This window comes from Micropterus dolomieu, linkage group LG08 (genome assembly GCF_021292245.1).
Source record: "Micropterus dolomieu isolate WLL.071019.BEF.003 ecotype Adirondacks linkage group LG08, ASM2129224v1, whole genome shotgun sequence".
Taxonomy (NCBI): domain Eukaryota; kingdom Metazoa; phylum Chordata; class Actinopteri; order Centrarchiformes; family Centrarchidae; genus Micropterus; species Micropterus dolomieu.
Window position 1 is genome coordinate 875,411 of NC_060157.1, and position 10,314 is coordinate 885,724.

The 10,314-nt window shown below is 47.6% G+C and overlaps 2 protein-coding genes across 4 annotated transcripts in view; one reads left to right on the forward strand and one right to left on the reverse strand.

The window, feature by feature from the left end:
* The window catches only part of comta (catechol-O-methyltransferase a), a 7,901-nt gene extending 1,324 nt beyond the window's left edge, over positions 1 to 6,577 (forward strand). For 2 of the 3 annotated variants that reach the window (XM_046056055.1, XM_046056056.1), the window contains 5 exons: positions 1,093 to 1,255; positions 3,553 to 3,670; positions 3,766 to 3,959; positions 5,308 to 5,439; positions 5,522 to 6,577. In XM_046056055.1, coding sequence (XP_045912011.1) covers positions 1,093 to 1,255; positions 3,553 to 3,670; positions 3,766 to 3,959; positions 5,308 to 5,439; positions 5,522 to 5,722 — 808 coding nt within the window. In that variant the 3' untranslated portion in view covers positions 5,723 to 6,577. Of the gene's footprint in view, positions 1 to 281; positions 311 to 1,092; positions 1,256 to 3,552; positions 3,671 to 3,765; positions 3,960 to 5,307; positions 5,440 to 5,521 lie in introns of those variants that run through there. The other variant, XM_046056057.1, reaches the window with a different exon arrangement.
* A 1,654-nt stretch (positions 6,578 to 8,231) lies between these two features.
* The window catches only part of abt1 (activator of basal transcription 1), a gene marked incomplete at its 5' end in the record, with an annotated part of 6,889 nt that continues 4,806 nt past the window's right edge, over positions 8,232 to 10,314 (reverse strand). The window contains 2 exons of the mRNA XM_046057120.1: positions 8,232 to 8,981; positions 9,085 to 9,270. Coding sequence (XP_045913076.1) covers positions 8,799 to 8,981; positions 9,085 to 9,270 — 369 coding nt within the window. The remainder of the gene's footprint in view (positions 8,982 to 9,084; positions 9,271 to 10,314) is intronic.

Below are 10,314 nucleotides of genomic sequence, written 5' to 3' on the forward strand. Positions count from 1 at the left end.
TGTTATACCTTCCTGACAGTTAACAATTTAGCTTTTGTGTGAGCGAGTCATTTTGCCACGCCCATGTGCGAAACTTGTAGAATACGAAATTTTTCACCGGTTCTGACATGTTTGCAAATTTTGGTGAGTTTTCGAGTATGTTTAGGCCATGTCATTTGGGCCTACTTTGCAGAAAAAAAAAAAAAAAAAAATATAATCCGAGCAGATTCAATAGGGACCTCGCACGGTCGTGCTCGGGCCCTAATAACTTCAGGATGATGAAAGTCCTGTGGGTGGGCAGCTCCATCAGACAGACCTGCTGTCAGAACAGGTGAGCCCTGGCAGGGATACAGGTGTAGGACTGAACAGCAGACACTCTTCGGGGGTATATTTAATATCAGGCAGCAGGTGTCATCGTCAACACGGTGTCCTCACAGCTGATGTGTTAGAAGCAGGAAAAATGCGTGAGGACGATTTGAGCAACTTTGACAAGGACCAGCAGGTGGTCATAATGTTATGGCTGATTGTTGTAAACAGGAAACAAAGCCAGACACAGACAGCTTCAAAATAAAACAGGATGCGGGCAGAGACACAGAACAAACCGTGACCCAGCGCCCTGGCCGGGGGGTTACAAAGGCCCAGAAACATCACAACACATTTACAGACTAATCAGTACATGAAAACAAACAGAGCAGGGTGCCTGTTCTTTATTAAACATCACAGATCTGATAACAGACGGATGTTTTACTGCGTTTCTCTTAGTGGTGATGATGTCACAGTACACAGGCGAGCTGAAGCTGAGCCGCTTGGTCGTCCGAGTTTGGACAAAGTTTGGACTCCCAGCCGCTCGAGTCTGAACTCGGTGTCTTTAAACCATCAGGAGCAGAGAGACGGACTGACAGCTGTAGGATTAAGAAGATGATTGGCTGAAGCAGGATTACAAAGAGCGCGCTGATCAGCACTTCTCTCTACTGCAGATTCACTATCAGTTTAAATCAGAGACGTAAAGGAGAGCAGAGGAAACTAAGTCACCACAGCAGCTGGTACTGATACCACTGATACTGTAATACTGCTGCGAGTACTACCTTTAATACTTATGTCTCTCTCTCTCAGCATGTCTCTGCTCACGGCGTTGGTGGTGCTGGTCGCTCTGTATGTTCTGTGTCGGTGTTTGATTCCCCGGCTGGTTCAGTGTAACTCCACTCTGGCTCTGCTGTGGCACGACGTCCTGCTGGAGATGATGCTCGACCTCCTGGGGGGAACAACGCGACCGCAGGTGAGCTCTGACTGCCTGCCTGCCCGCCTCTAACTGGGATTTTGATTTTGACCTATAATTTCACAACCATCCGAAGTAGATTCACCACGAGAGTGAGATACTGTCTGTGTGATATTAACCTTGTTTTAAGACCCTCAGTCCTTAAAGGTCCAGTGTCTAATATTTCTGAGGATCTATTGACAGCAACATAAGATCCATGACTAAGTTTCCAGAGGTGTGTAAAGACCTGACATAATGAACCGTTGTGTTTTTATCACCTTACAATGAGACATTTCTATCTACAGACACTCCTCTCACAGGGACGCCGCCATGTTGCGCCGCCATGTTTCTACAGTAGCCCAAAACGGACACACAGCTCTACAGAGAGTTTTCACTACGTTGAATGCGTACAAGAAGAAGATGGAGATATAATTGACATGTGAGGTGACCTGGAGGGCAAAACAACAGACCAACACCGCCCCCCCCCCCGTAGAGACGCCGCAAAAGCAGTCAGATTTTATTTGGATCACCTTTAAACTTAAGAAAAAGAAAGTGTTGTCCATATCTGATCCATTTAACGTTACAGCATCCGCTGCCGCATTTCTGATGTTAAAAACCGCCAGGCCCCTGCCGCCGCTCGACTGCGTCCCATCTGGGGAATCCCTCACCTAACACTTCGGCTCGTCTCCTCCTAGTAAATCCGAGAGCACGACAGCCATCCGCAACAAGTAAATGCAAAGTAACAGTGCATCACTTGCTTATTGGTTGGCGGACAGCAGGAAATAACGTCTTTTTTGCCCTCCGAGGGAGCGTTTTCCTTGGAATGTGACGTCACGTGAAAACTATGAATAGTAGAAGAGAAGAGAAATTTGGAGAAATGGAGAGTGTGTCGGCCACCGACGCTTCTCCTGCTCTTACAGAACAGTATACAAACATTAAAGGTTTACACTGTAATAAAAATAAAAACTTTCTATATTATATAAAGATATTCAAAGAGGACGATATGTAGAAAGCTTTATAGGATCAGTGGCGAGGAATCTTGGTGTCTGGTTTGAAAGCTGGTGCAATCATGTTTTTATCATCTTAGAAACATTTCTAAAAAGCGACCTTTTTAAACTTTTAAAGACCATTTCACACGCTTTCATTTCTTCACGTTTGGATTATTGTAACAGTCTCTTTTCCCGCCTGAATCGAAAATCTATTGTTCGGCTACAGTATGTCCAGAATTCAACTGCCAGGCTTTTAACTAGAACCAAGAAACGTGATCATATCACTCCTGTTTTGGCTTCGTTACACTGGCTCCCAGTATGTTTTAGAATTGATTTCAAGATTTAACTGATTACATTTAAGGCTTTACATGGTCTCTCGCCCCCTGCTATATTGCTGACCTACTAGTACCTTTATATACCAGGAAATTAGGTCGGCTGAATCAGTAAACTCTTTTAAATCCCTTGTTAAAACTTGTATCGTAGAGCATTCCCTGGTTTTATTTGAAGTATATTTTGAAGTGACTTTTGTTTCTTGTATTGTTTTATATATGTTTTTATGTTATAACTTTGTAACGGTGGTTTTAAAAAGTGCTCTATAAAGGAAAGAAAGAAAATAAAGAAATTAAATTGATATAAGACATCGTTGGTGTCTGCGTGTTGTTGGAACGCTCTGATAATCCAACACATTGTAGCAGCGTCCATGTTGATTCCACATTCAGGCTTAAGAGCACATGAACGCACACTGAAGTCGGAAACGGGACCATCCGAGGAGCACCTGAATGCACCGTGAGCCGCTGGTTGCAATTCTCAACCGTCACCACTAGATGCCACTGAACCTTTAAAGTGCAACAGCGACACCTGGGATTGGTGGAGCTCGCTGTTACCGTGGGGATGTTTAAAACCCTCGGCTGTCACGTTAGCTACTGCTAGCACTGAACCGTGCGATCGTTCGCATCACGTTTACCACAGAGCAGCCATGATTTCCCTCTCTGACACGCTGCGTTTTGACTAATCACGTAATATTAGCATAACGGTAGCTACGCGGATATAGCTGAATCAAGGAAACGAGTAAAGTTACCTTCCATATCTGATCCAGCGGTTCTTCCCCGTCACACTCGTGGGGAACCCGTAGAACCGGCACTTGGCTGTGCGTTTGTTTCACGGTCACGATTCGGATCTTAGCTGGATTGGTTCACGGCTTAGAAACTCTTTATATAAGGATTTTTGGTAAAGTCAATGGATTAAATGAATCGGGGACAATTTCATTCTGGAACCGGAGCCGTGAAAAAAGCGACAGTCTGTGTTTATAGCTGCCCGTCTGTCTCCCAGCGCCTCCTGCGGGCCGTCTGTGTAAATGCAGTCAGAGGGGATCCGGACAGCGTCATCACGGCCATCGACTGCTTCTGTAAACACACAGAGTGGGCGATGAACGTGGGAGACGAGAAAGGTACACACACGCAGTAATACACACTGATATATATACGTGGATATAGCTGCGTGCGTTGCTTTAAACGCGTGTCTCTCTCCGTCTTCGTCTTCCAGGAGCCATCTTGGACTCGGTTGTAATGGAAACCTCCCCGTCCACAGTGCTGGAGTTGGGGACGTACTGCGGCTACTCTGCTGTCCGCATCGCCAGGCTGTTGTCACCAGAAACAAAGCTGATTAGCGTGGAGATGAACCCGGAGTACGCTGATGTGGCGCGACAGGTCATCCAGCACGCGGGACTGCAGGACAAGGTCAGAGGTCAAAGCATCCTGTAGCACAGAGACACGGCATGTGACGGTACTGTAGCCACGCGTTGATCAAGAAGAAACCGACCTTGCATTGTTGATCAGTCCTACAACAGTGCAGGCAGAGCGGTAAGTCCCTGCTGCAGCTGTGGCCAGACGCAAAGCCTTTATGGACATTAAAACGGCTGGAAAAAAAGGGACATCAGGTCGCAAAAGACCAACTGGAGCAATTTGCTGAAACCAGGCACGTGTGAAAGCGATGCGTCGCACGCGGCCGTGTCGCGCACGAGTCGCGCACGAGTCGCTGCATCCGGTAAGACAAAGAAAGCACGAACATGTGGTGAGAGTTTGAATCATTTGAACTGATTCGTACATAGTCCATAAATTATTCTGACATTCAAACGACCACCTTGAAAATCGCTTCACATCTCATCACAATAACTCAAGATATTCTTGAAGATACGACAAAATACTGACAGATCGTTGGTTTGGAACTCGCTCCAGCTGCTGAGCTCTCCACGTTCATACCAGGGGGTGAAAGCAGTTTGTTGCAGCCTTCTTGCACTTCTTAAATGTTACTGTGGTTTGTTCCGACCTCAGAGCGTTGCAGGGGCGCGACGCCAAATGTACAAACAATAAACATGGCTGACCGTGACAAACTCAAGTTTCGAGTTTAAACCCTCGGCGGTGCGCTCGGTGTTGATGAAAAGGACGGCCATTTTATTAAAAACAAGTGATAAACAGTCAGCAGGAGTCGGAGGCTACGTTTCCAGATGTTCTCACAGTTCTGGGCGTTTTTAACATTTTCCTGAATAATGTTTGGATAGAGAAGACGACTCTCAGAGATTCTTTACTGTAACCAGCTACTTAATGACACTGGCAAAATGTTTCTACATCAATTTACATGCAGAACAAGTTTTACTGTTTGATACGAGTTTGTATTATTTTAATTTAATACTTTTCTTTGCCTTTTAGTTTATGTTTTACCGTTTACAGTGTGAGCTTCCACGGGAGCATTACGATGCTGAAACGACATATCGTGCTGCTCCGCTTCAAACACTTCCTGTGAAGCGGGACTCAAACCTCGGTCTTTCAGGCGAGGACAGGCTGGAGAAAGAGCTTTCGAGGAGATGTCTTAATTTACAGGGCGGTCAGAATTCCATGACTGCAGCAAACACACGTGCAAATGAATGAGAACTGTGAACGCCGAGCTCTCAAGCTGAGCTGTGCATGTTGGCAGGGCGCGTTAGAGGACGCGGGTCGGGAGACACAAACAGGACTGAATCAGTTTGGATTGAAGCAGCTATTGAACGTTTATTGATCTGATAACCGATCGCTGACGTCACTCCGTCAGGTGTGCGTGCTGGAAGGTGAGTCAGCTGACCTGATTCCCAAGATGGCCGACATGTTTGGAATCCAGACGTTTGACTTTGTCTTCCTGGACCACTGGAAGGACCACTACCTGCCAGACATCAGGCTGCTGGAGGTAACGACCCCTGACCTTTAACCCCCCTGACCTCTGAACCCGCTCTATGTTCTGACCTCTGACCCCACCTCCCTCCCTGTAGGACTGCGGTCTGCTGGCTCGGGGCTCGGTGGTCCTGGCTGATAATGTGGTCTGTCCCGGAGCTCCAGAATACCTGAACTACATCAGATCCAGCCTGAAGTACAGCAGCAGGTTCTACCAGGCTCACCTGGAGTACACCAGAGTCCTGGACGGGCTGGAGAGGTCCGAGTACCAGGGAGAGAGGAAACAGACAGACCGGTAGAATCCAGACTGAATCTGGTCCAGTGTTTACATCTGGATCATGAACACATCAGCTAACGACGGTTTCAGACTCGGACTGATTCTCTTTGTTTGTGAAGGATTTTCTGATGTTCTCATTTTATGTGATTATTTGTTTGGAGTCGTGGCGTGTGCGGGGACGCTGTGTCTCTAGTCTGCATCCCCACATACAAGTACTGAAACTCAATCAGACCATCACCCAGGTTTACGTTCCGAAGACCACTTTACACTTTGTGTTTGTTGTGTTTTACACGTTGGTTTCATGGTTCTAACTTCAGCAGCAGCCACGAGGAAGAGGCCGGTAGAGACAGAGAAACTTCTTTGTCCCGAGTTCAGCCGAAGCGTCAGTCTGTGCGCTCACGCGAAGTCAGGATTTCCCAGTTGAAATTTCTGCACAGACCTGGACCCTCTGCAGTTGTGTGGCGTCATTCAGCTGCTTCTCGTGCAGTCGGGTCCATGTTTTTTCTCCAAACTCCAACCTCATTGTAGTTCCGAGTTGCCTAGAACGCGTCATAATGCTGCATTCAAGTGCTCCTCAGCTGGTCCTACCCCCCCCCCCCCCAGCCGTTCTCCCTACTCGAGACCAGTCTTGGGCCCAATCCCAATGTCCCCCCTGAGCCCTGAACCCTCAGACTTTACTAACGTCACCTGGAAGGGCTCAAAAAGGAACGGGACAGCTCTTTATCACGTTACCTGAAACACTTTTTATTTGATGCTTTCGCCTGAACTTTCTCGCCCTGCAGAGTGGAGGAGAGCTTCATGTCACTAATCATTAAAACCCTGTTGTTGGTCGAACAGCCTCATTAAGCACAAGCTAAAATAAATAGTGTGTAATGAGGTGGCTGCTTCCTCTGACTTCATGTTCCATCTTCAGTTAAGAAACGTTACCATCAGCTTGTTTGTTTACTGTTTTCTTAACGCGGATTTGCAGTGATGTTTCTCTCGCTTCCCCCGGCAACCCCCGTGTGTCACGTCATACCGCTATGAACTGTGGGCAATTCCCTCAGGCAAAGTCTGCAGAAATGCGGACTTACGAAAAGGATCTAAAAAGGGCTCAAAATGTCCGCGAGAGGGCCCTCGTGCACTTGACGATTTGACAGTAGGGGCCTCAAAGTCTGTGAGTCTGTGAGGGGGGACGTTGGGATTGGGCCTTGGTCTCAAGACCGGTCTTAAGACCCCTTTTGATGGTTGCATTTGTTTGGATTTTATTTCAAGTCCAGAACTTTGGGAATATCAATAAATTGCTTTTGCATCGTCTGATTTATTTGTTAACATCTTAACTTTGATTGGATGGAAAACTTCTTGCTTCAAATGCAACCAGTGACCCTAATTAAACATGTGCCGGTAACGACCGGTGAATTCAGTGTTTGTATGTGGATCTTTCAGATCAGTTTGATCTGAAATCTCTGAAACCTCTGATCTCGTTCCACATTTCATTCTGTGTCATGTAATGTGGGGAACTGGTCTTGGTCTTGTCTCGGTCTCGGTCTGGACTACAACACTAGTCACGAGTCGGCAGCTCGTAACTCTAATGTTTTATAACCTAACCACAGTCCTCTTAATGTAGTTTTCACGTGCACGTCGACGCCACGTGGACACAAGCCAAAGATAGAAAGAATAAAGAGAGATTTTAAATTGGGGCAGGAAGATGTGCAGGGCAAGTTTATTTTTACAGCACATTTCAACAGCAAGGTAATTCAAAGTGTTTTACATAAAACATAAAAGCAACAGGGAAATATAAAAAAGTTTAAACGCAACATAGGGGAACTGAAAAAATACACATTAAAATCTAATAAAAGCAGCTGATGTAGAAATCATTTACTAAACATCCTCTAAATGCAGGAAATGCTCCTGATAAATGAGTGCGTGTTCTAAACATTTAAATATTAAACGTCATTCTGTCGTGTGACTTTACAGACAAAGTCGATGCACGACACACGACGCTGAGTCGCAATAGCCTATCAAAAAGGAGAAGTCGAGGACGGAGCCGGGATAAAACTCTGTAGTCGGTCTGGATTCTGCTCTGACAGCTACGCCGTTTACTCGCAGGAGTTAACTGCTTTTATTAAACTAGCTTTTTACACTTGATTTATCTTCACTGGAGCTTCTCAGCAGCTTCTGTGCACATCTGGTTCCACTGTTGTTGTTAGCGTCGTTAGCTCTGCTGGACTGCTACTTCATATTTATATATAACCGGACAAAGCTGGACATTAGTGGGAGAAAAGGAAGCGAGGAGGTTGAACTACCTGGTGAGAAAATGTGTGTCTGTAACTGTTTATTCCAGCCGTCGTTGTACTTTACTGTGAACAGGTTAGCGTAGCATAGCACAGATCGAACCAAACTCCATTCAGAAAAGAAACATTTTAGAAGCTGCTGTCCTGCTGACAGACCTGACAAAGCATCACTTCATATGATAGACAGGTAGAGAGACCAGGAGGAAAGCGTGGGGAAAAACATCCCATAAATCAATAAAAAACACCTGGAGTCATGACCTCTGTCACCTGAGCGAAGATTTATTTACAACATTTAACACAGAGAGATAAACCGGTGATGTGATGACGGGCTGGCCGCCTGTACAGGTGAGTGATGAGGAGGATCGGTGAGGCCTGTTTGGATCAGATCAGCTTTGTGTGTCCAGACTTCACCGGCCGCTCTGCACGGGCTGCTGCGGCGTCACCAACTGCAGAAACGGGGGATCCGTCTCCTCGCCATCCAAACGATCGAGGGAGGACTTCTGCTCTGAAGACTGCGAGCGAGGCAGAAGACGCACCTGTAGAAACGACTGGATTCAAATCGCCTCTGAATGTGTCTCAGATGTGCATTTCATGTGTTTTCTCTCCCGTCCAGACTTTCTAAAGTCTAAAGCCAGATTTAGGTCGGCAGCCTGAACGAAGACGCTAACCAGATAAAAGGAAACCAAACACCTGAATGACTCAGACGGCTCCGCCCCTCTGCTCAGACTGCTCTGTGGTTGGTCGGTGAAGGCGGGCGTCAGCGCCAGTTCATTACAATCCGCTTTCTGTGAGAATAGTCTTGTCCAATCAGGTGTCTCCCTGCTGTCACTCTGATTTGCTGGAGTTGAAAATCTTGGCCAGCAGCGAGACGTTTGATTGGCTCTTCTGCTGTATAAGGCGGGCCTTGTCCAGGTGCTTCTGGGAAATAGAGTCTCTCTTCTTCTTCTTCCTCATCTGGATCTCGTCCTCCGTCTGACGCTGAGTGAAGTCCCACGTCCTGTCGTCCACCTGACGACCACAAATAAAGTTTTAGAACAGGCGTCGCTGTGACTCCGCCTCTACAGAAGCTGCAGGTAGATTCAGGTGAGTCAGTGTGTAGTTTGTGGTTTACCTGTTCTCCGTCTCTCTGTCTCTTCCTCCTCACTTTGTCCATGTGAGCACTCTTGTCCACGTTGTTCAGGTAGAAGTTGGTTTCTCTCTTCGCCTGAGACACTTCTGTCCTGAGTCGCTGCTGCAGGACCGTCTGCTCATAGGCCAGCCGCTCGCTCAGGTGAGTCCACTGGAACCTGTGCAGGTACTGCAGAGACAGACAGGTAGAGAGACAGACAGGTGAGTCCACCGGAACCTGTGCAGGTACTGCAGAGACAGACAGGTAGAGAGACAGACAGGTGAGTCCACCGGAACCTGTGCAGGTACTGCAGAGACAGACAGGTAGAGAGACACACAGGTAGAGAGACAGACAGGTAGAGAGACACACAGGTGAGTCCACCGGAACCTGTGCAGGTACTGCAGAGACAGACGGGTAGAGAGACAGACAGGTAGAGAGACAGACAGGTAGAGAGACAGACAGGTGAGTCCACTGGAACCTGTGCAGGTACTGCAGAGACAGACAGGTAGAGAGACAGACAGGTGAGTCCACCAGAACCTGTGCAGGTACTGCAGAGACAGACAGGTAGAGAGACAGACAGGTGAGTCCACCGGAACCTGTGCAGGTACTGCAGAGACAGACAGGTAGAGAGACAGACAGGTAGAGAGACAGACAGGTGAGTCCACTGGAACCTGTGCAGGTACTGCAGAGACAGACGGGTAGAGAGACAGACGGGTAGAGAGACAGACGGGTAGAGAGACAGACAGGTGAGTCCACCGGAACCTGTGCAGGTACTGCAGAGACAGACGGGTAGAGAGACAGACGGGTAGAGAGACAGACAGGTGAGTCTACCAGAAGCTGTGCAGGTACTGCAGAGACAGACAGGTAGAGAGACAGACAGGTGAGTCCACCAGAACCTGTGCAGGTACTGCAGAGACAGACAGGTAGAGAGACAGACAGGTAGAGAGACAGACAGGTGAGTCCACCAGAACCTGTGCAGGTACTGCAGAGACAGACAGGTAGAGAGACAGACGGGTAGACAGACAGACGGGTAGAGAGACAGACAGGTAGAGAGACAGACAGGTGAGTCCACCAGAACCTGTGCAGGTACTGCAGAGACAGACAGGTAGAGAGACAGACGGGTAGAGAGACAGACAGGTAGAGAGACAGACAGGTGGGTCTACTGGAACCTGTGCAGGTACTGCAGAGACAGACGGGTAGAGAGACAGACGGGTAGACAGACAGACGGGTAGA